Consider the following 23,724-nt stretch of genomic DNA (forward strand, 5'->3'; position numbering starts at 1 on the left):
TGGCTGAGAAGTAGCAAAGTGAGAGGCAAAACTTTACTGAATACTCACCTCCTGCTTTAAAATACAATTAGCACTAAAAAGCATGTAGACTAGCTTAGTAGGCTGGGCAGACACATTTTTGATCAATGGCTTTTTTCCTTGGCTGTTCTCTGCTTGTCTGGAGAAATTCTGGGGTCTGCCTGGCTAAAAATTTGGGGTGAATGGAAGAGAGCTCCTGCTGTTTTCAGCATGGGTTGTTGCTTGTAAACACAAACACAATGGTGTGTGTATGTATGTATATATGTAAACATATCTATATGTAAATATATATAAATACACATACACACACCTTAGAACCACTTATTTTTGAGGCTGAGATTTTGCTTTCTAGTGTGAAAATCTGATTTTGAGCCATTTATTTTTTTTCATTTCTCCTTTCTCCCTAATGTCCTGATATGAAAATAAAGAACTAAAAGAATGAAACTCCAACTAAAATCTAACTTTAGGCAACAGATTATTTTAAAATCATGAGGGTGTAAGAATTACCAGACTGAGAATTTTTCTACCTGTGCTTGATTTAAGGAAACTATTTAATAAAGACAGAATTAGAATGCTCCATAACCATCACTGCGTGCAGCTACTGCGAAGGCGGGGTAGGCTTCATATGTGGTGTACGTCGCCAAATCTTGTCCCATTGTCACTGCTTGTTTGAGGTGAGTGGCAGTGACTGTTGCGGCAGCATTAGCAATGGTGTATCCTGCAAGGGGAAAGAGAGAAGAGATGGAGATTAAAGGAAAGTCATTCAAAAGCTACCATTGCCTGACATTTTTTGATGGGAAGACTTCATTGTCAATGGCAATCATGTCATTTGTCAATGGGAAGATTGGAACAATCTGATTAGATTAAATAAATCACTCCTGGCATGTTTTTCCTCCTCGTTAAAGGTAACAAATTTGACAACTGCAGCTGGAAAATTAATGCATTTTCTCACCTATTATTTGTTAAACACATTGCCTGAAAAAATCCCCTCTTTGTTGAATATTTTTCCTTAAGCTTCAAATATCTCTGAGATGAGAGGCTGGTAACAGTGCTCTTTACATGGACTCCCACACATGACAAAGGAGGGCAAGAAAATGAAGTACTGCAGAGAAAATCTGGGTATGTTTTGTTTCATAGAGAAGGCATTTGCACAGCTGGGAGAAAACATGGCTGTGACATCCTTTATGGTCAAAATGCATGCAACTCAGGACAGCCATGTTAGAGAGGAGGGGAATTCCCTCTATGTAATATTGGGAGGAAATATTTAGCAAACTGGATTTTTTTCCCATCAGATTCTAATGGGATATGTGGTTTCAACACTTCAAAATTTTCCATGGGAAAATGTTAGCTTTGCTGATTTAAAATGAATCACTGGGAAAACAAACATCATTTGGGACTGGTTCATCTGAAAGGAGAGTGTAGCAGCTTGTCAAACAGACCACAGTATGTTGTTGTTATGAAAGGATCAAGAATTAAGACGAAGCCCAAATGTGGGAAGAGTAGCCAAGATGCCCATCGGCTCTGCTGAACCTGTCTCTGCTTCCAAACTACATCTCCCAGGATCCAGACTCTCCAACCAACCAGCTGGCAGTGGGATTGGCTCAAGGTCAGTCAGATCCGAGTCCCATTGGGGCAGGGCCTGGAGATATTTCAGGTTGGAAGTTAGGAGAAATGTCTCCTCAGAAAGAGCGGTCAGGAATTGGAATGGATTGCCCAGGGAGGTGGTGGAGTCACTGTCCCTGGGGGTGTTCAAGGAAAGGTTGGATGTGCTTAGGCACATGGTTTAGTGGGTGACACTGGTGGTAGGGGGATGGTTGGACCAGATGATCTTGGAGGTCTTTTTCCACCTTAATGATTCTGTGATTCTATGATTCTATGATACTGGGCATCACCAAGAGTATGTTTCCTCATGGAAGATGTTAGCTTGGGGGAAAACATGAGAAATTCACGGGAACATGAATGTTGTGGCCGCTCAAAGTGTCTTTCTTGCATCAGCAAAGCGAGGTGCAACATTTTGATTAGGAGTTGAGAAATCTGTCATTTAAACCATGTTCGGCATCATTGTAAGAGAAATGAGCTGCTACCTGGGCATGGCCTGGGCTGTGCTGGACTTCAGTGAGTGTGGACCGAGCACCGGTGTGTGCTGCTGGCAGTAATTTTAATGTATGTCTATTTGTTGTGTTTCCAAGATAAATAAATAAGGGTGGATGAAAGAAAAAGGAGAGATTATAATTAAGCAGTAAGTGGGGACTGGATTCAATAAAGAGCCCATTTGGTTTCCACACTGCGGAAGCTCGCACAAACCCAGACAAATTGATTTTTCTGTGGCTTTTGTGGACTCCTGTGGCAGGAAGCCAGATAGATTTTTATTTTTATTTTTAAATCCATCCTTGAGACACTCCAAACAATTCAGTAGTACTGACTAATGCATTCCTCATGTTCAGTTTGGCATAAGTTGTTCCCACTACATCAGAATCACCATCATGCTGGGGAGCACAGTAAATGTAATGCCTGCAAGCTGGATTCCAGCTCCTGGCTTATGTTTTCCATGATTTCCCAAGCTCTTTTGGTAGTTACAAGAGCTGTTGGGAATGAACTCCCAAACTGGAAACATTAGTCTTCCAGCAGGGGTGGGAGAGAGCTGGGATCGGATCCTGGCTATCACGTTCACATTATTCCTTTGGCAGATGAAATCCAAGGGGTTGGCTCAAGAGGAGGGATCCTTGTGGTAAGGAGGACCGAACCCATCCTGTGTGGCACTGGCCAGGGCACAGCAGGAAGGGGACTCATCCCAGCTCTGGCTCTGGGGAGACCACATCTGGGTCCTGGGTCCTACTGGGGGCTCCCAGTTAAAGGGAGGCATCCATGAACTGGAGCACAGTCAGGTCTGTCCTCAGTGACCACAAACAGGTTAGTTCTGGACACACACGAGGAAGCATGTAGGAAAAATAATACTGCAGGAGGCCTTTGCTGTACAGACCTTCACATACCTGGAAAAGCTGGCGCAGCAGGGGGCACCTCTGTTCCCTCGGTGGGAACCCCCAGTGTCTGCAGGGTGTATTCTGCTGCGTAGGTTTTGGCTTCATCAATAAAGGCGCTGAGCTTGGGAGGTGTGAAGGGATGTCTGTGAACACAGCAACATATTAGCTTGCCTTTTTTTTTTTTTTTTTTCTCTCTCTCTAGGCCTTTACTGCAAAACCTTCTAATCCAGCCATAGTTGGCATGATCCCATACATCAAAAAGAAACATCATTTTACTGTGCTGACGCATTAACACTAATACTTTTAGCAGTCTGGTTTCTTTGCCGAGATCATCAGCCCTGGGTCACATTTTGGTCACTACATGTTTTCAGAGCATGTCGTCCATTTTCAGTCCAAAAGAAAGCCTGCTTCAGTCTTTCTCATTAAAATACACCATAAAAATATTTCAAATCAGAAGTGTTTAGGATCATATCTGGAGCCTAATTAGCAGCATGTTCCTACAAGCTGCTTTTCTTTTTCCTACATGAACTATTGTATGTTTTATTTTCTTACTAAAAAGCACCCTTTTGCCTACTTATTTCTGACTTTCTGCAGTTTTTACACCACTGAACACAGAGCGCCAAGCACAGCAGACATCTCTGTTGGTCTTTTTTTTTTTTTTTTTTGATTTATGGATGATTTTCTCTCTAATGTCTCAAAAACCTGTAAATAGAGACCTGTGTCGTATTTTGAAGAGAGATGCTAGACAAAATCCACTTTAAAAAAATAATCCTAAAGCCCAGAGAAACTTGAATAGTTACGTACATGGTGGGGTTCTGGCTGGCGAGGGCGGGGATGGTGATTTTGTATAGGAAGAGCTGTCTTTGGTCTTGGCCAATTGCAGAGTGGAGCTGGTAAACAGGCTGTCCCCAATTGTTTTTCTGGCAGATTTCTTCTAAGATCTAGGAGGGAAGAAGGGATTTGCTTGAGTTAATTGTTGCACGTAGCCTTCTTCCCCAGCTCCAGCCCCTGCATTGCTCAGCTTCCTCCCCTCCAAAGGGTTTTCAGGGCAGCTTCCTCAAGTCTTAGTGAGAAAATAAATGGCAGACAGGGTAGTAAAGCTCACCTTGAAATATAAGATTCATCTAAATGTTATATACCTTAAAAATGCATTTAATTCCTGAAGCTAATTATCACCTCTTTAAATGGGATGTCTTTGTTTTGCTGATTAGCTGTTTCATTCCGTTATCGGCATGGCCTTCTCTGAATTCTCCACAGAAACTCTATCTGTGCACATCTTTTTAACCCCCTTAAAGCATTATGGTTCCATTCATCTTCACAGCTCTGGTGCCTCCCTCCCTTGGTGGGATACAGTACATAAAAAGTCCAGTCTTAAAAAAGAAGAAAGGAAGGAAGGAAAAGAGGCTGTTTCTCTGCCCAATTAATCATTCAGGCTTCAATAGACAATTTCTGCTGCTAGTTTGAAAGAGAAATGCTGGACCACGTTGCCCTTGGCCTTAGCACAGCTTATTCCACAGTAATTGGGAATCACTGTCTGGAAATGCTCTTGCTTTTTCTTTTTCTTTCTTTTTTAAACCCAGGGGCTATCTAATGTCCCAGGTGGGTTTGATATAGTGTGGTGTTCCTGTGCATCCCCACCAGTGGTGCTTGGACCATTTATTTTTTTCTAAGTAACTCCATCAGGTTTGATGCTCTACTTAGAAATTGTTGGGGCTTGGGGTTTTTCCTATTGAGCAGCGGTTGTGGTCTCACCAGGTATTTTTCAGTGCCGTAACGATTTGCATTTGAGTGACACAGTGAGGCAATTTGGCATCCTGAAGTTGAACACAAGACAAAAACGTTCTGTTTGGAATGTCCCCAAGTGACCTGCTGTAGCTGTGACGTTGGTCTTGCTGCGAACCGGGTTGGAGCCGAGACCCCTGGGTACCCACAGCCTGAGGCTTTCTGCGGTCCACCTTATTTAAAATTATTTTATTTCACTGCTGCCTTGCATTTGGTAACTACAGCTCTAAAGTTTGCTACTCTATAGTGCGCACACCCTAGTTCATCAGATTTCTTGACCATGGTGACAGCTGTCCCCTGCTGTCCCAAAGGCTATGTAAGGACGGTGCTTTTGAGATGTAACATCACCATTTAAATACTCAATGAGCAACATCCATTCATGAACACCAAGCACCCCAGCTAGGCAGCAGGAAAGAAGTTAGGAGGGGTCCATCCTTCACAGGTGCTGTTGCAGTGTGCGGTGGGCAGGAGAGGCTGACCGAGCTGGCACAGGTATTAACGAGGCTGTCCTAAAGCAAGCCATGGCTGTGTAAGAAGCATTATTATGAGACAGTGGCAGTGAGGGAATTAGGGAACTCAGCTGAAGGGAAGATGTGCTCCAAAAATTATTGCTGCATGGTCTGCCACACATTGACCTTGCCATGGGGGTTCATCGTGAAGATGTCGGGAGAGCAAAAACCCTGAATTGCACCTGCCCTAAGGCAGCCTGGACCATTTCACCCCTCTTGTGTGCTGGTAACATGGAGACAGAGAAACTTTGCAGGGGAAGAAAAAGCACTCCAGGTTTCTGGGGAGAAAAGGATGTTTTGGGAGACATTTAACAAAAGGAATGCTGTGGCAATTTTTTTACTAGACAGAGATGTGTTTCCGAAATCAGAGTGAAATTAACTTCTAACATTACTTTCTATGATTCAAGGGGAAAAAAGTTGCTGTAGGAGAGTGACCTCTGAAACTCGAGGAATTTGTTCTGCTCTGTCATCAGCTAGCTGTCTGGATCCCAGTCCCGCATGCACAATCATGTCCAAGCCTCCTTGTGCAACCAGAACTGTTGCATTTGGCTGGGCTGTGCAGTCCATCAACACCTCTTTTCCCGTTCTGTTTAGGATGTACATCTGTGGTTCAGGATTTCAGTTCTCAGCATCACCCAAACCCTGATCTCCTGCCAGGACCGTGGCATATGTCAGCATCAGGGGAGACAGCACAAGCTGCCACACATGGATCCACGCAGATAATGTGCTCCACATTGTTTTACTTCTTTGTACTGCGTTGGAGCAATCACATCGAGGCAGCAAAGCTCTGTGCAATGCCATGGCCCTTTTGCAAAAAAGATGATTCTTTTTTTTTTTTTTCCTGGCAAGGTTGCTGTTTTTCTATTTATGTGAAATAGTTCCTTGGTGAAGTCCCAAGTGATGCATCTTACTTATCATGCCTGTTTTGGGTGAGAATTTCTTTACTCCACAGTGCTTTTATGGAGGGGTAGTCATAGCTGGATTTCATCTTCCACCCATGGAAGTTTATGAAAATTCTCCCTTGAAGGAGAGTGCTGTACTACAGCAAGGCGGATGGCACTGCAGGACGCAACTAGCAATGTTTTCTTGTTTAAATGTATTCCAAGAGTTATGAATGGATGTAGCTATCAATCACCAGTTTAAATTCAAGCAAGGACTGTTTTTCTGAAAGCATTTTGAGCAAAGGCAAACCCTGGCCAACACGTTGACCATACTTCACACACACCTACCTGAGGGGCAAGTTTGATCCCTTGGGGCTTTAATGTGACGTGGTTCATCGGTGTGAGCTCCATTCCTGGCAAGAGGTCGTAGAGTTTATCCTCTCCCCTCTTTTCTCCTTTGAGCTGGTATCCGCGCCCCAGGCCCGTGTACGCCAGGTAGCCACGACCTCCCAGTCCTCTAACTCCCGCAGCCCCTACAGGTACATTCATGTAAATTTCTAGGAATGTAAGAAGGCATTAAACTGAATCAAATCACCGGAAAAATTACCCTGATTGTCCCTGAAATGGAAAAGTTAGCCCCACTGACTGAGTTTGGGAAGGAGGTAGGCAGGAGCCCCCCGTAGCCTGTTGCTGGGCTTGCACACTTGGAGGTGTGAAGTTCTGGGGGTACCCCTGCTTTTGTCTGACCCAGTTTCCATCTCCTCTACTCCGTGCTGACAGGTGAGGTGTAACTTTCCATTGAGCTCATAGACAAGCCGGTTTTGATTTTGTAACACCTTTCTAACCAGATTTGTAGTCAGAAGTTGGCGAAGGGACAGCTGATGTCACTTGCCACCCACCAGCATAATAACAGTTTCATGAGGAACTCAGTGTTTATACAACCCCTCCCTTATATGAACCAAAGTCAAATTTTCAGCCCCTATTACATTTTCATTTTTGTTCAAGGAGCCCAATGGGCACATGTATTTATTTTTCTGGTAGTCCCCTAACCTAATTCTGCAGGTATCAAATGCTGTCCGCAATGATATTTGATCAGGGGGGTACCTGAATGCTGGGTTTGATTCAGTACCAGTTGCAGACAGCTGGGGTCAAAGGCAGACCCTCAGCAACCATCAGAAATACTCTCTATTTTCATAGGTTTCTTATTATTAGATTATTATTAAAAAAAAAAAGACGAGTCCATCTCCCAAAGCACAAAATTAATGGCTTTCTTGGTTTCAGTTCTGGTTCCCCACTCAGCTTCAGCACAATGTGACCTCCCTGGGAAATGCTGTGCCTTTGGGTCAGAAAATATCAGGACTGGTAAAACTTTCCTTGTGGGTTTCAAAGGAAAGGGGAAAAACAGCACAGAGATGTGCTGCTGGCTGTATGAGAGTTGGCTCGGGACGGAGGGAAGGAAAATTGTTTTATTTGGTTTTCCCTGCTGGGGCAAAACCAGGAGGATTCATGGCTTATTTACCCTGGAAGGAGGGTGATCTGGAAGCTGTCTAAAGCTTGCTCCAGGAAAATGGTTATTTTTTAGTACCCTGCTTAGCCTGCTGGAATATCACTATGTCTTTGGGAAGGACAGAGCCTAAAAACTGTTTTCTGTCCCTTTCTGAAAGGGGTCCAGCAGCCTGGGCAATGCCAGCACCCTCAGCATGAGGATGCAGCCACCCAAGCATGGGAGGAGTCATTTTGTTAGAGCAGAGTATTGGCATGACTGGAGTTACCTCGGATGGATGGGGGCCGGATGATGCTCCTGTTGCTGAGCCCCTTGGTGGCCGGGAAGTGGAGGTTGGGGATAGCCGCGTAGGCATGGGGTGCGTAGAAAACCGGGGCACCCAGGTAGGCGGTGGCGGGGTCGTACATGTGTCCAAAGGCATAGGTGTACTCTCCCTGCAGCATCGTGCCTCTGCCACCTGTGCCTCGGGTGTATCTGACGTAGCTGTCCTTGTCGACGGGCTTGGCTAAAGTCACCTCGATGGGGGACCCATCCAGCACCTTCGCACCGCAGGAAGAGTGCGGGAGAAGCACAAGCGTGAGGCAGTCTCCGAGATGCATGGGGATTATCCTGTCTAAGAAGGCAGCTTCCCCGCGTGGTTTACTAACAGAACGGGAAAACGGAGAAAACCGCCCAAATCAGCCAAAATCTCCCTCCCACGGGTGGAAGAAGGCACTGGCTAGGTGAAGGTTCAATGTGTAGAGAGCATCCAGACCTGACACCAGCCAGCAGAGGCTAATTAACTGAATTAGCAGAGTTGTGAAGCCCTTGAAAAGGCCTCACTTCCCTGCAAAGCAGCATCTAAGTCAGCCCGATTATAGGTACTCCTATGGAGAACAGCAACAGCACTAAAAATAGGAATGGGGTTAACACCTCTTTGGGAAAAGCTCTTGCATTACAGCACTGTGAATTACATTGCAGTGCAAGAAGTACTAAATACAGCAAGCTCCTTGCAAATCTGCTTCTGAATTTGGAGCAGATGTTCTGGGTTGACCTTGTTTGTCCCTGTTTACTATTCACATGCTTCCCTTCCGGTGTTTTTGTTGGCAGACATGAAACACGTATGTGAGTGCAAGCCAAGGGAACCTGTAACCCCTCATTTTCTAGTCCTCATTTCAGTATTGCTCCATCTTTTTTCAGAGTGGTGAACTACAGTCTGATCTGGGCAAACATTTATTATGAATGCAAAGGGAAAGAAGCCAAAAAGAACAGTTTGTGAACATCAGGGTTGCTGAAAAATGAATTCAGGAGTATAAAAGCAGCCTGAGAACTGAAAAAAAGGGCTAGCACCTTCAGGGTGTCTTTGTAGCTAATAAGCCTGGCAGCTTTGTTTCAGCTGCATATAATATACTGCATGTAAGTCCCACAAACCAACATTCAGAGCAGCTTTACCTTCCCATTCAAGGCTTTCATAGCTTCAACTGCATCTTCTCTTTTATTAAAGTGCACAAAGGCATAGTCTCTAATTTTCTTTACTCTTTCTACTGCACCTGTGGAAAACATTGGACTATTAGTTGGAAATAGGTATTAGTTGGAAAATATGTATCAGAATGAGCAATTGTGTTGGGTTGTGAGCCCTTCAAGAGCAAAAACTGGCCACGGGTAAGAGGGAAAGTCAATGGTGTCTTCTTACCTCTTAGGATGTATATACCATGAGAAACTAAAGACAATGTCTGTGTTATTTCAAGCAAAATTAGAAATATTTGAAGGCAAGCACCTGTATGGTTCCCATTAAACTGGAGTGGTTTGCTCCAGTCCAAAATGCTCTGTCTGAGGTTGTCTTTGGTTTTGTGTTTCACTTCTGTGACGGATCTCCAGGAGCTGGATGGCTGAGCAGGACACTTGGTGTTCTCACACGCAGTGTTCTTCTCCTCTGTGTCTGTCCTCTACAGCCTTCCCTTTCCCTTGTCAGATGCTCTGCTGCTGGGAACTTTGCAGCACCCAAATATTCTGGCTCTGAAATAACCACACTGGCACCTGCTCTCTGCAGGCTCAAGCTTTAGGTATCTACCTTTTCTCCTCTAGTTGTTCATCTTTGCCAGTCCTGTCAGTTGGGAAGTGTGTTGTCAACCAGCCTAGCCAGTGAGACTATAACACCCCTAAAAGTATCCTTTGGAAATGTGGCTAATGGATGCAGGATGACTTTTCTGCTGGTTTCTTTCCTTTTAAAGCTGAACAGGTGTACAGGGAAATATCCTATTGCCGCAAAAAAGCACTTACTTAAATAACTGCAGAAGAAAAAATATTTCTTTGGAGTTTAGGGAGTGGCATTAGGAGTTCCAGTGGGCTATTAATGAAGCCTGTTTCAGCCTATAACCCAAGCAGCCTGCATGTCTTCAGACTGACACTGAAATGGTAAGTGGCTTTTTGTGTCCTTCTGGGACTGGAGGGTGATTTTCTAAGCCCAAAATTATGGGCATTATATGCTGATGTCTCGTTTACAAGTCGAGGCTTTAATGAACTCTCTGTGTTTTGAAAATCCCCCTTCTGCCTCCTGGAGATTGCTCTGTGTTATTGATCCTCACTCAAGACAAAACCTTGCTTGTTCCTATTTGTGGGACTAGGCGGCGTGCTCCCACCCCAGCGGGACAAGCGGCTATGTGACACTGCAGGGGGAATATTGTCCCTGTTAGCACCTTTGGAGAGTGTGGCCTACCTGCCGCCAGGGTAGAGCGCCTTGCTGCAGGAAGGTACAGGCCTGCCCCTCCTTGCTGCTCTTTCAGCATCACCCCGCTTCAGCTGCGTTGTCTGGAGCCCATTTAACCAAATGGAAACTTTGCCAGGGCTCAGGATATTTGCCAAGATCTCTAGGGAGGGAGAGCAGAGCTTCTTGTTGTTGGAAGTGATGCATATTTCTATAGAAGCCATCCGGCACTGAATTTGGCACAGATTTAAAAGGGGTGATACTTGTGCTGTGTTACAACTTGGGATGCATAAGTAGCATTCCTGGTAGTGTCTGTGGAGCTTGTGGTGATGTGGTAATTGCCCTGTAATGGGGACCTCTGCCTCGTAACTCCTCTCATCTGGGTACGTTTTTATTGGATGGCTCGTTATTGTCAAAACAGCTTCTAAATTCCCCGGATCAAATGTGCACTTCAGGCAAGCGATATTGAAATGTGACCCAACAAACGTAGCAGATAACCAAAGTGGGAGGTGAATCATTTCAGCTCCTTGCTGACTTGTTTGATTGTAATCTCACTATGACTTAACTGCATTTATTCTCCTCAAAACTCAGGTTTTGCTTCTTCTAGGCATGTTTTTTTGAAAGTATGGCACAGCTTTAAAAAAGGCATTCTTGGTTTCATCCACAATAATTAAAGCTCTCCTTAAAACAAAAACAAAAACAAACAAACAAACAAAAAACAAACAAAAACAATTTCCAGCATGAGAAGCAAAATGAGAAAGTGTTGAAAAGACGAACTGAAGAAGATTCAAGTCTTCTGTTGTACTAGAAAACTTTCCTTAGGAGCAAAGCAGATGACTGTTACTGAAGTGTCAAATGGATATAAATGTGTTTCTGGGGAGTGTGAGCAGTTCAGTGATCAGGAACAAAACTGAATAAATAAAGGAGGAAACAGTTAAGAGAGTGGGATGATACATATTTAGCTTGGGGTTAAAATGGGATTTCTAAGAGCTTGATGGTTACTTAAAGTATTAGCTGGTAACATTAGAAGGACGGAAAAGACTCGTAAAGAAATCTCATAAAGATCTTTGCATTGCAGCCTATTAAAAAAAAAAAAAGGATGGAGCAGAAATGAAAAGTTAGTGAAGGAAAAATGAAGCTCTGTAGTGTATTTTTAAAAATTAATAGAAGGAAGTTAGTAGGAACGAGATGAATGGCAATTTCACATTGCCAAGCATAAGTTACTAATGCCTAATGGACTATGTGGCTTGGAGAGTAGCACAAATGGGTTATTTTTACTCTGTTGTTTTTGGGTGGAACTTTCTAAAACCGGAGCAACTCAGAAGTAAAATCTCATTTGAAAGCCAGCAGGATTTTTATTCCCAACAAACATATTTGCTTTTTGAAAATCTCACCCTAAGAGCATGTAATATATGCCATGAAAGAATACCATCATATCCTGCATAAAATGATAAGCACTGGTTATTCATAAATTTATGGAAGATCATTTTTGGTATGAAAAAGAAAGAATTCAGCATTTAGATAGATTAGATAAAAAGCAGTTGTATTAAACCATCCTATTTCTGTCATCATCCCTTTCTGTAGATGAAGAAAGCTGAAATCACCCAGCTGTTCTAACAACTCTCTTTTTCAAGAAGATTCAAATGACTCAAAGTTGTTTTTATGATACAGGCATCCTCATGCAGTATTTTGGATCTCTTCCAGTTGCCAATCACCTTAAAAAGGTTAGTAGTGTTGTTAGCTGTAAATTAATCAGCCCTTAGTGGAACGACATGTTATGCATGTTGGGTGGGAGCCTTCAGCCTAATGGCAATTTTGCGGCATTACACATGAACATTTTACCATGGAAAAACTGCTACTTTTGTTGTCTTCCTTTGGCATTTTATGAATGAAGAAATACTTCCATTTGCAGTAGCAGCACTTACTTAAGGACTGTGTCAGTGGGTTCCTACCTTGTTTGATGCTGTTGAACTCCTTTTCTATAGTCTCTTCGGTGGTCGAGAGCATGAGGTTCCTCACATAGAGGATTTTTACTGATGACATGGTGTCTTCATCCACCTCCACTTCTGGTTCTGCCCAGTCAACAGCAATAGGGTGTCCCCACAACTGGATCCTTCCTTTAAAGGGATTGGCATCATCATTGTCAGAGAGGCTTAGGTTCCTCTAACTTCTGCTCAGAGTTTATTTCATATGCAGTATGAACAATAGAATAGGCCAATTATACAAAGAGGGCCAAAATAAGCCTTTTGTGCTCAAAGCACTGCCTTTTAGTTAACTCATTTCCAAAAGCAGATGGTCACACTTTCAGCAGGCTCCCACTAGCATCTTAGATGCCTGCAGAAATGTAGCATCCAGAATTTAAAAAGCTAATTTGTGGCACAATTCACTAACATCTGCATTCCCTGGAATGCGCTCTGAAGGGAAATATTGTAATGGGTATACTTCTCTTATAAAGATCCCTGTTGGCTGCAAATATTTAATTCCCTAGGAAATTGGAAAGGGATCCAGAAGTCCCAGAGGATGAAGTGAAATAGTAAAAATCAGGATGTCTCCATGTGCAAGTATTTGAAGTTGCATGGTCCACACAGGGTGAAGTTGCAACAGAAGCAGTAGAAAGAAAGGAAACAAAAAGTAATGAGGCATAAAACAGGGTGTGGAGAAGCATATGGGTTCTGTATAGAGTGGATCAAGCTGCTGAGGGGCAAAGAATAAAAACAGCAAATAAAGAGGTAGTTAAAAGCGTTGTTTTTGCCATGTGATCATGCTGAGCTCTGTAATCATTTGCATTGAGTTACTTAATCCATTAAGTAATTGATTAGCCAGTTCATGATATCTAACGTGTAATGAAAACTGACGGCCACAGCCTTGCCTCCAATCTGCGTGAATCACTGTGATAAGCATTTCTTCCCAGTCCTTTCAGCACATCTTTCAGTAAGAAATCCTTTCCCCTTCTCTTCAAGAGTGGCTGAAATCTGGCCACTCCCCAATATCCAGAGCCCTAAATTCCATATGCTCGGTCTGTTGCCTGTTTTTTCTCTGGCAATTTTAATCAGCCTAGCAGATAGTGCTTTGGATGCACAGTAGGGACTATTTTCTGGCTTTGCAGCATGGTTAGTGCTGGATATTTCCTCCAAAATAATGAAATAAAATGTCTGCCTCTTCTGCAAGCTTCCCTCAAACTAGTCCTGTCTGTGCTGTTCTTATTTCTTCTCTGATCTTTATGATATGATCTTTATGATTCTCCAAGGCCTAGGTGTATGCTAAAACCTGGAAGAGGCCCTGGGATACCTATGTTGGTAGAAGGAAAATGAGACTCCCGCAAAACACTTTTGGAGGCATCCCATCTTGCATGTCCACTTGGATAATCCATCTAAGACAGGATGGGAGCTCCAAAATAGAGGAAAATTAGAGGGAAGGGGTTAGAATTTGGAGACCTGTTTTTCTGTAACAGAAGTTAAAAGCTGAAAAAAAAAACAAAAAAAACAAACCAAAATGTAAAGGGGCTGCTCCCTGCTAGGATAATGGGTATACTTCTCTGTCCTGTGAATGAGCAGGGAATTGTGGAGCTGGGACTGTGGTTGGTGTTCAGCTTCCAGACCTGACCAGTCTGATGACCAGAAATAGACGGCAGCTAGTGGCAGCCAGCTAAAATGAAAGGCCATGCTTTCTTTTCTAAGTTGCCGTGTTCATTTCAATAGTGGAAATAACAACCTGGCTGATTCATAGCAAGGAGCTAAGCTTGGTTCCTGCTCTACCAGCTTGCTAAAACCCAGTCTTCCTCCACCCGCCTATTTAACCAGGAGACAAGACAAAGCTTTCATAAAAAACATCTTCATTTTGAGCTTTTCTGCCTCTTCTACAGAGCTTCCTTGAAGAGCAGTGAGGTTCAGAGTCAAGGAAGCAACTTGATAATGATATTCAATTTCACGTTCATCCAATGCATCAGCTGGAGACGCATTCAGTCCTGGCTTGAAACCTTTTTCAAATTCCTCCCGTATGTTTGGAACATCAGAAGACTCTCACTCCTGCTCAGGTCTTTGAAATTCCCAACCTGTTTACCAAGATATCCCTAAATTGGAAATCACTAGCACATTGCACAAGGCTGTTCAGGACTATGTTCTCATTCCCATCTGTCTCACTGTCTTTGCTCAGGATTTCAAGTGCTTTGCTCCCTCAAGGCTGCCATCAGTGGTGGTGCCTGTGCCTGCTCCTTCCATCCTTCTCAATATAGAAACCATGAGAAAGTTATGCTGAAGAACAGACTAACAGAAAGTGCTCCTATAATTAGGGAGATGCTAAGCTGATGCAGAAAATACAGAATAAAAAGAAAAATAGTCTGTGTGAGATACCCCACAATAGCAGGCATACTCAGATACATATTAACTCTCGCAATCGTACTCATTTCTGACAATAAGAGAAAAGGTTTCAAAATGACAAGATTTTTTATGGGCTATCATGTAGAAAGAAAGAAAGAAAATTGGTGGGCATGATGTGTGAGGATCAAGTGTCAGAACAGAAGGTTTATTGGATTCTTTTAACAGCAAGTGAGCTGGCTTTGACAAAGCAGTGCAGGAGCTGCTGCTGAGCATACGAAAGCATGAGAAAAACAGTGAAATTGCTGCAAAGGCAATTAATGTTGTGTCGCTTTTGCTTATCACCTATCAAACTTCTCTTTGCTTCACGATGTCCCCCAGCACTAAATTACATAGACTTATTCTCTATATTGTTTAAATTCTAAAGCAATTCCTCATCTGAGGTTTTCTTCCCATGTGGAAAATAAACATTTTCAGGAACATCCCCAGTACAATGTCAAGTCTGATATGGTCTTGGATATTTCCTTAAGTGATGCTCCCCGGGAGGTCATAGATGAGGCTGCATTTTACATATAACTCAAGATAACCATGGGATAATATATATATTACAACAGAGCTGAACGGATACAACAGCTAGATCCATCTAGCTATATTTTAATAACTTCAAGCTCTTAAATGAAGCACCTGGCTAATGAGAATGGTGGTAAATCAGGCTTTTCAGTGAATCACCCACCCCACACCCCAGCATCAGGGCATGTCTGGCAGCCCGATGGGCATAATGGGGTCCCTCTTTGCTTGAAGTGAATCATTGGCAGCCAAGATGAGAAAACCCAGCAGTGTTCCTTCCCTTGAGTATATGTTTGCTCCAGAGACTTCTATGCTGCTACACATACACGGGCATCTGCTAAACTGAAGCTTCTCCTACCACCCTCACCATCTGTACTAACCTGGGAGCAATTTTCGCCTGGCCATGGCTGCTGCCCGGTGGCTTTCATATTCCACAAAAGCAAAACCCCGGTTTTTGGTTTTATCAGCTGCACTTGGGTAGACAATGACATCCACGACTCCATCCGTGACTTTCTTCATCTCTGCTAAAATTTCCTCTCGTTTCTTTGTTTTGGGGATCCCCCCTACGAACAGGCGGCAGTTGTCCACACTGGCACAGACTCCCAGGAGACGCCCATTCCTGCAGAAAAATGATATTGTCGGTTTGTCAGGACCCAAGATCACTTCTCAGAGAAAGGGGAAAAAAATCCCCCTTCTTGTCCCAAAACACAAGGCCAAATGCAAGGTCTCCCCTTCTGCGGCACGTGTCGCTTGGGATGTTCAAGTGGTCTCACTCAACACAAGAGGCTAGATCCAAAGGCTAATACTCTGCTAAATTTGACATCAAAGTAAAGCAGCACATTTGAAACAAGGTACATGAGATCAGAAGAAACCAAAGCCAAATTTTGCTTTTGACTCTTGGGATTCTCTCTTTTTCTATTTCCAAAAACAGTTGCCACCAGGCAACTGTGCTGAGCAACTGGGACACCACTGTGATTCTTGCATTGCCATCAGCATAAGCCAGGTTTCATTGCATTCACCAGTGACTTGCAGCTTCCTGATCACCAGAGAGCCTCACAGCTGTGGTTATATTTCAGGGTCTATTGATGTCAATTGCTGTGCAGACCCCCAAGGCAAAAATGTCTTTACATTCACTTTGCTCACACCTTTGTGGTCCAACTACCTCTTGCAGGTCTGGAGAAGTCATAAATTTCTTTAGAAGCATCTTTGGGACAAGGCAAGTAGGCAGAGGAGGTGGAGGTGGCTGAAGTCTGATCTTTCAGATGCTCCAGCCTCTGATATAAGTCATGTTTCCAAACCCTCCCCACGTGCCTTGTGACCTGCTCATCCCTAAGGTTGCTAGTAAAGCAATTCACAATCAATATTTTTCTTTAAAATAGAAAAAAAAGAAAAAAAAAATGAAAAAGAAAGAAAGAAAAAGAAAGAAAGAAGGAAAAGAAAGCCCTAAAATTTCCAGAATGGTTGATCTCAAAATGCTTCTAAGCAATTGCATCTATTCATCCCACTTTGAACTGGAAAAAAAAATTCAATGGGGTTGAAATCAAAACAAAACATATTGATGGACCCATATGTTGTTGATTTCTAGGTGTTTTGTTCCCAATTTTTAGTCACAAACATGAGGGATTTTTCTGTTCCTACTTATTAGGAAATGTCACTGTTTTGCCAATTAGTTTTCATCCTATTTCACCATTTTTGTAATTGCTCATGTCTCCCAGAACATATCTGCAGTATAGCTCATGTGAGACACAGTGGATAGGAATACATAAACAAAAAACAGCCCAGAAGGGAACATGAAATAAACAACGATGGTTAGACATCAGTTGATTTGATCCAAAGCAAAATATTTTTTCCAATGTTCTCGTAGAATTTTTAATTTTTATTATTTTTTTTTTTAAGGAAGACATATCCTGAAAAAGAGTTTGTCTCTGAGTGCTATGTACTGCCTTTGTGCTACAACATAAAGCAACAAATGCACAGGCAGACAAGAAATGACTTCCTACTAAAGTTTAGGTATCTAAAGAAGCTTCCTCTGGGCTGTAGGGAAAAATATGCTGTCCACAACAATCCAGATTAATACATTATATGATTTAAAGTTGATGTGAAGGTGTATGCCATGCTCACCTAATTTCATAATTATTGAGTTGCTTTATTGCATTCTTTGCCTCCTGTTTATTTGAGAAGGTCACAAAGGCGTAGCCCCTGTTGTTGCCATTGAAGTCCATCATCATTCTCATTTCATAGATTTTGCCAATCTGCAAATAGAAAGAAAAGTCATTCGTAAAGAAGTGTTTGCCAGGTGAGGTGTTTAAATAAGACTGGGTGCTTTCTTGGCTATATCATGTCAGAACTCTTCAGATATCTCCATCTACAGGATAATCATCCAGAGCCTGTTCTGCTTTCACACAACTTTCTAACTCATGAAAGAAGTCATAAACACAGGCAGCAAGTGCTTAGGTGACGAGGGAGGGGGACAAAGTTAGCTCTTCAGCAAGGTGAGCAAGAGTTTGGCCACTGACCTCAGCAGCCCCAGGGTTGTGGTTCTCTCCCCCTTATGGGGTTTATGTTCCAGTTTTGAGGCTAATGCATCACACAGTAGAGAAATTAGAAAAAAAAATGACTAAAAAACAGGAGGGATGAGGTGCAGCAATAGAATTGCATGGCCGTTTGTGTCTGAATGTTATCACTTGCTCAGGCTTGTACATGAGCGATTGGGTGGCTGTGCCCATTTCCTAGGTGAAGGAAAGTGTGTTTTATATGACCGAAGTCTAATTTAGGGAGGGAGGCATAGCTGGATGTTTCAGTACAACCTCCTACTCTAACCAGTGTTAGATCAGCCCTGGTCATGGTGAGGAAACACCACAGAAGGAGCTGGAGGGGCTGCCACCAAACCAAGGGCAGTCTGGGCCAAATCACCTCCAGTCCAACATGGAAATGTAGAGCTGATCATCCGTAATCTCTGCAAAATATCTACCTGCCATAAAGTCTTACTTTTTCACACAGTGGTATAAGTTCATCTTCAAAGAGGTCCCGCGGCAGTTTTCCAATGAAGATCTCGCAGCCCCTCTCTGGCGGAGGGCCGTCCCAGCCTGGAGGTGGGCCGCCATATTTCCTCTGCCCATTTTCCTGCCACGGAGGAAAATAAAATGATGATGTAGTGGATCAAATCAGTCCCTTTGTGAGGAATGACACTTTGGGCACACCCTGTTAGAGCAGTGCCAGAGGCAAACACCCTCCTTCCTTGTAAAGAGCACCTCTTTGCAGGCTCAAGGGAGAGAGGGCGGTGTGCGCCGGCTGCCCCACTGCTATATTGGTACCGAAAGGCTTTAGCATCTGAGCTAGTATGCTGGTGACGTACTGCAGAAGGCTCTGGTTTACACCTGGTTGAGTTTTGCTGAGGAACATGCATCAGCACCTTGAAGAGGAGGCCATTTCCACAGCTCAGCTGTCCAAGATTCAGACAGTCAAAGGCCTCCTTGGAAAACGTAGGGGAAAGATGATGCCCATCCCTCTACCCCTTTCTTTCTTTCCCCTCCCTTCTTCCACCTTCTGTCTTTTGCTCCCTCCCTCTCCCTCTCCCTCTCCAGCTCTCCTTGTCCTGCAGTGATGCCCTGTGCCCGGAGGGGCTGTGACTCTGGTAATTTTTCTGTTTTTGCCTCCTGACATTTCTGTAGCCATTTCTCCCTCTGGGATTATTCTAGGCAATGGCTGATTTACAAAGAAGGCCTGAAGGACTTAAGCCTGCAGTAAACAGGGATCCTGGTAGGAATATAAGAGTATAGCACAAGCAATTTCAGTTTTCCTAAGCCTATAACCAGCCCTGAATTATCCATGCTCATTCCTGTTTTGAAAATGTTTTCAGCATAATGATGGAGCTGTTTGAATTTATGAGTACACTTTCACAGCAGATCTAATGAGAAGATCATGATGTTTCAGGCTGCTTTTCTGCCCCCAGTTTGGCTGAACTGAGCACATCTCTAGCATGGGATTTTCTATCTCTTGAGCCATTCGTTAGAGCAATGACTGTATATTGTGTTGCTATGGTCATCTGTGATCTTCACTGGCATGTCAGCTGGAAGAAGGCCTTGGTGACCTGCAGAAATGCTACTTTCATCAATAATGGTCAGCAAAGAGCCAGCAGAGTTTTACCATCCTACTTTAAGCCAAGTGAGAGACAATCAGATTTTCTTCTCATTTTGTCAACATATGTGGGAGTGTCTCCTAGTGTGCTAGGAGACACAGCAAAAATAAAGTCTACTCTCAGTCTGCAGTGGCTTCATTTGTGGCTTGAAGGCTGCATCTCAATGAACTCATCTTGGCATTGTCTCTGGGGGGAAGGAGAGCTTCATCGTCCCCTTTGTGAAGGCATGTGAGCCTGACAGCTATTGAAGAAGAAGGCGTTTGTCTCCAGTGACAGTTAGGTTGGAAAAAAAAAAGCCTAAAGAGATGTGGAAAAGAAAATAATGAGGGAAAAAAATAATAATAGTAAGAGAAAATGGTAAGGTTGAAGGAAAGGGAGAAGTTAGGAATAAGGAGAAGATTCTGGGTGGGCAGGGAGGCAGGAATCTGTGGTTTAGGAACAAGCCATTGCCAGATGTGACAGTATGAAAAACTAAAGATCAGGATAAAGAAAGTCACAGCAAATAAAACACACAAAGAAGCTATTTATCTTCTCCTGGGTCAAATATAGCAGGAAGGCTCATCAAGTGCAACAAACCCAATGTTGTTCTGGTCCTGGGGCACACACAACATTAAGGACTACAGGAAAATGCTTTTTCCCAGGAGTCCCCTTTTTGCTTTGGGCTGTTGTGCCCTCCAGTGCTATGCAAAGCAAGCCAAAGTTCACGGCAACCACCTGCCTGAAATTCAGTTTTCAGTTACTTCTTCCAGGATGCAAGGTAAGCCATATTGCTAGCCAGCACTTTTGAAAAATTCATTTGTTTTGGTCATGCTATCTAGGGAAGACTTCCTGAGATGTTTTTGAAGGACTTGTCTGTTCCCCACCTGCACTAACCTGCCCTGCCCTTTGGCCTTGGAGACCAGACTGAGAGCAAACCTGTGGCTTTTGGGCAGGTAAGGCACCTGTACTTTTTTTGCACGCAAAGATCTTTAAAAAGGGTAAATAAGGTGTTCACTTATGGGGCTTTCTATGGACAAATCTGGGCTTAAGCTCTTCTGAAACCTTGTTTAGTGGGTTTTCTTTGCTACAACAGCACTGCAGCCATGGCTTTCAGACTGCTATCCCAACCATTCCTGGAATATAGCTGTGCTCAGGTTTTATTTCACCCTTCTTATATTGGCAGGGGGAATACTGTGCCACCTCATAAAAGACACCGCCTACTACATGCAGTTTTGTGCAGGATGTAAACTGGAGAGAAGCAGAGAGGGAGGAACAAGCAACAAGCGCTTGCCACGTGCAGATTCGCTGCACAAGCCCCCGATGCAGCACTGCTTCAAGATGAAACCAGACACTGTGTGCAGAAGGACGTGACCGTGAGTTCCTACCTGGATCAAATTATATCCCGTTCGCTGAATTAATGCACGGAGGGCGGCTTCTTTCTGTGTGCCGGTCAATCCATCCCCGGATTTGTGATTTGATTCCATTGTGAGTGATTATCAGCAAAAAATCAGGTTAATTAGGGGTGCTCACTGCAATCAAATTTAAGATAAATTAAATAAATTAATACAGCTAGGAGGAGAAAGTCCACCCTCCTGAGAAAGCTAACAGGATCATTCTTCCTAAATGAGTCATTCATTCTTCCTAAATCAGTCATTTTGAGATAAAATAAATAAAAAAATAAAACCAACCACAGACCATGGAAAAAGCAAAAATATCCCCCTCTTCCCTGTTGCATGACAGCAAACGCACAACCAGATCTTGTCCAGTGCTCCAGCGAGACGCAGGGGATATTGCAGCATACGTGTGCAGGTGTGTTAGGAGGGAATAGCATGCAAGGTGCCTCATCTGCCTTAAAGTAGGAGGCAACTTGTCCTTCATGCTGTGGCATCCTGTTGGTACTGGGAAGGGAATCTGGCACGAGCCTTGCCTAGCACTCTGTAAGAGGTGTGAGACATAGGTCTAGATGTGGCCTCAGGAACATGGGAGAACTTCAGATCTGTATCTAGGTTCAGGGCTGCGACAACCTCAGGGTTCAGATGTTTTGATTCAGTGCTGTAGCTTTAGGTCATATCTAATTAAAGTTTATAATATTTTTTTAAGTTTACTTTTTTGGTTGAAAACACCATAAAGCTGAAATCTGAATCTGAATTGGGCCACACATGCTGGCAAAGGACTATTTTTAAGACGGACTCCCTGCCTATAATTTCAGCCTGCCCAGTTTTTACTGAATGTGGAGCTTCAAGCCTACACAAACATCAAATGCATGGGCACGTGTAGAAATGGGTCTGCAGATGCAACGCTGAGCTTGAGGACTCACAATGTCATCATGGATGCTGTCATAGCACGAGATTGCCAGTGAAGTCTTCTGAAGGGAAGACTTCAGCAGATAATTAAATTTAAATAGGTGGATTATCCTCAGTGCCAAAAATGGGGCGTGAGCCCATGTTTTTGCAGGGTCTGAGCCTTGTGTCACTTGGGCTCTGCCACACTGAGCTCTGCAGGCTTGGAAATAGAGACATTTGTGTAACAGCAGATTTTGGAGCTATTTGTTGTGCAGGTTTGTGGGATGTTTAGGATGTCTCTTTATTGTGTTCCCAGGCTCTCCTGTGTTTCAATTGCTGCTGATGTGCGGGGGCTGGGAGATGGACTGAGCCATGCAATAGCTCTCTCTCATCTCTAATTGCAAAATGAGTGTTTTCCGCAGCAACTGGAGCCTGATTATTGTTTTGGTTTATCTTTCATAGAATCAAGTCTATATTTAAGCACTTTGTGTGTGTGTGTGTGTGTGTATCCTTCAGATCAGAGGGATTTCTTTAATGCCTGGAAAGCATGGAGTGAGCCCAGGCTTTGCAGGGGAGGCGTGGAGGTTGGTGGGTACCCGATGCATGACCCAATCACACCTTTGCCCCTGCCGAGGGCAGCAGCAAAGCCCCATTGATGCTCATGGTTTCTTCTGCATAGCTGGGGTTTGGCATGGCACAGGGCAAGGTTTCCAGGCTGCTTAAGAAAGGAGAAAAAGGTTTGACAGGGCATATTGTATGCACTTGCTCCACAATCAGCCGATCAGTGGTCACTCAAAGCAAACAGTTAAAATCCAAATTGGCTCTGCAGCCTCCCTTGCACAGGCAGAGGCATGCTCTACATGCCTTATGGAGGAAAGTGCTGGCGTATTGCTAATTTAGCCCCTTGTATTTCGCTGTGTCCTGATTTCATCAAGGGTTTGAGTGATCAAACCACAGTACTGTGATCAGTGTGAATTTGCACCAAGCTTCACCGGTTGGGATTTCATCATTTGTAAGAGCCGCAGGAGGCCATGCAAAGGTGTGAACCACACCAGCGCCAAGAGGCTACATCCCATCCCCACTCCAAGGGCCACGCAAAAGGCTTTGTCCCTCTCTGTGGGACACATCGGTGCTGCAGAGGCAGGCACAAGGGCTGCAGCAACCTGCTCAGTAATACTGAGGGTGGCAGGCTGCTGGGGCTGCCGTCGCACAGGGAGCTGCCTGCACATCTCCGCTGCGTGCCGGGAAGGGAAGCAGCTGGACCGCAGCCAGCCGAGCCTGGCGGGTTTCCATAGCAGCTGAGGTTCCCAGTCCCATCCCCAGCGGCGACCTAGATAGACGGGCAGTGTAAGAGCATTTTTTCCGCCCCTCTCTCCTGACGAGCTGGGTGGCTTGGCTGGCTGCTTCGAATGTATTTGCATGGGGTGCCTTAGATGCCGTACATCTCCGTGCCTCTCATCTGAGGAGGAGTACCACACACACATCCCAAACCCAGGCATAGCTTCCAGTAACATTTCCATCCAGGCAGCGGCTTCTTTTTGAGCAGAGAAAGCGAGCCATGGGGAGGGCGGAAGGACAGGAATAGCACATCTCCCGGCTGATGCTTTTACAGCAGGAGCAATATCCCTCTTGGGCTTCTGCCTGAGTTGATAAGGCCAGACAAGCTCTTCTCATAAGGCATCCTGCAAATTTTAGCCTCTTTTAGACCAGCATGTCTAGACAGTTGCTTATTCCAGCAGAGAGGATAAGTTAAGCAATCCTGATTTAAGGTTTGGGACCATGGCTGGACAGCGCTGTGCCTGCAGGACTTGCACACCACCTGCATCCTGTTGTGATAGTGCTGCTCTTAGAAATGAGGGCCCTCCAACTAATTAGTGCTCCAAATTCATTCATAGCTAATGTATCAGCCTTCTTGTTAGAGAGCTTTCCTCCATCGGGTGGATTTCCCTGGGATGGAGACAGAAATGATACCTCTTTTTGTTAAGAGGAAGAAATCCCTACAAAACAACTCCCAACACCCTAGCACAGTTAAGCAGCCTTTCCAGCCCCCAGTTTTCCAAGCACCTCCACTCTCCCTACTTCTCTCC

At 44.1% G+C, this 23,724-nt stretch overlaps 1 protein-coding gene across 2 annotated transcripts; it reads right to left on the reverse strand.

Annotated features, from left to right (window-relative positions):
- Nucleotides 1-584: 584 nt before the first annotated feature.
- On the reverse strand, nt 585-20,839 carry A1CF (APOBEC1 complementation factor). Of its 2 annotated transcripts, none has more exons than XM_035538267.1 (11): nt 20,741-20,839; nt 18,227-18,361; nt 17,360-17,490; nt 15,619-15,857; nt 12,311-12,475; nt 9,107-9,204; nt 7,944-8,214; nt 6,520-6,704; nt 3,804-3,940; nt 3,009-3,142; nt 585-736 (listed from the first exon to the last, which is right to left on the reverse strand). In XM_035538267.1, the coding sequence occupies exons 1-11, from the start codon at nt 20,837-20,839 to the stop codon at nt 585-587; spliced, it is 1,746 nt and encodes a 581-aa protein (XP_035394160.1). The 2 variants fall into 2 exon arrangements, with proteins under 2 accessions (XP_035394160.1, XP_035394151.1); XM_035538258.1 differs by having other exon boundaries at nt 6,520-6,728.
- Nucleotides 20,840-23,724: the final 2,885 nt, after the last annotated feature.

This window comes from Cygnus atratus, chromosome 7, assembly GCF_013377495.2.
Source record: "Cygnus atratus isolate AKBS03 ecotype Queensland, Australia chromosome 7, CAtr_DNAZoo_HiC_assembly, whole genome shotgun sequence".
In the NCBI taxonomy this organism is placed as follows: Eukaryota; Metazoa; Chordata; class Aves; order Anseriformes; family Anatidae; genus Cygnus; species Cygnus atratus.

Excerpts from the sequence above, each read along its gene's own strand:
- A1CF (XM_035538258.1), bottom strand. The coding sequence starts at position 20,839 with ATGGAATCAAATCACAAATCCGGGGATGGATTGACCGGCACACAGAAA. Across the intron at positions 9,205-12,310 it reads GTTCAACAGCATCAAACAAG|GTGCAGTAGAAAGAGTAAAG; the intron begins GTAGGAACCCAC and ends TGTTTTCCACAG. Across the intron at positions 8,215-9,106 it reads TGAAAGCCTTGAATGGGAAG|GTGCTGGATGGGTCCCCCAT; the intron begins GTAAAGCTGCTC and ends TGCGGTGCGAAG.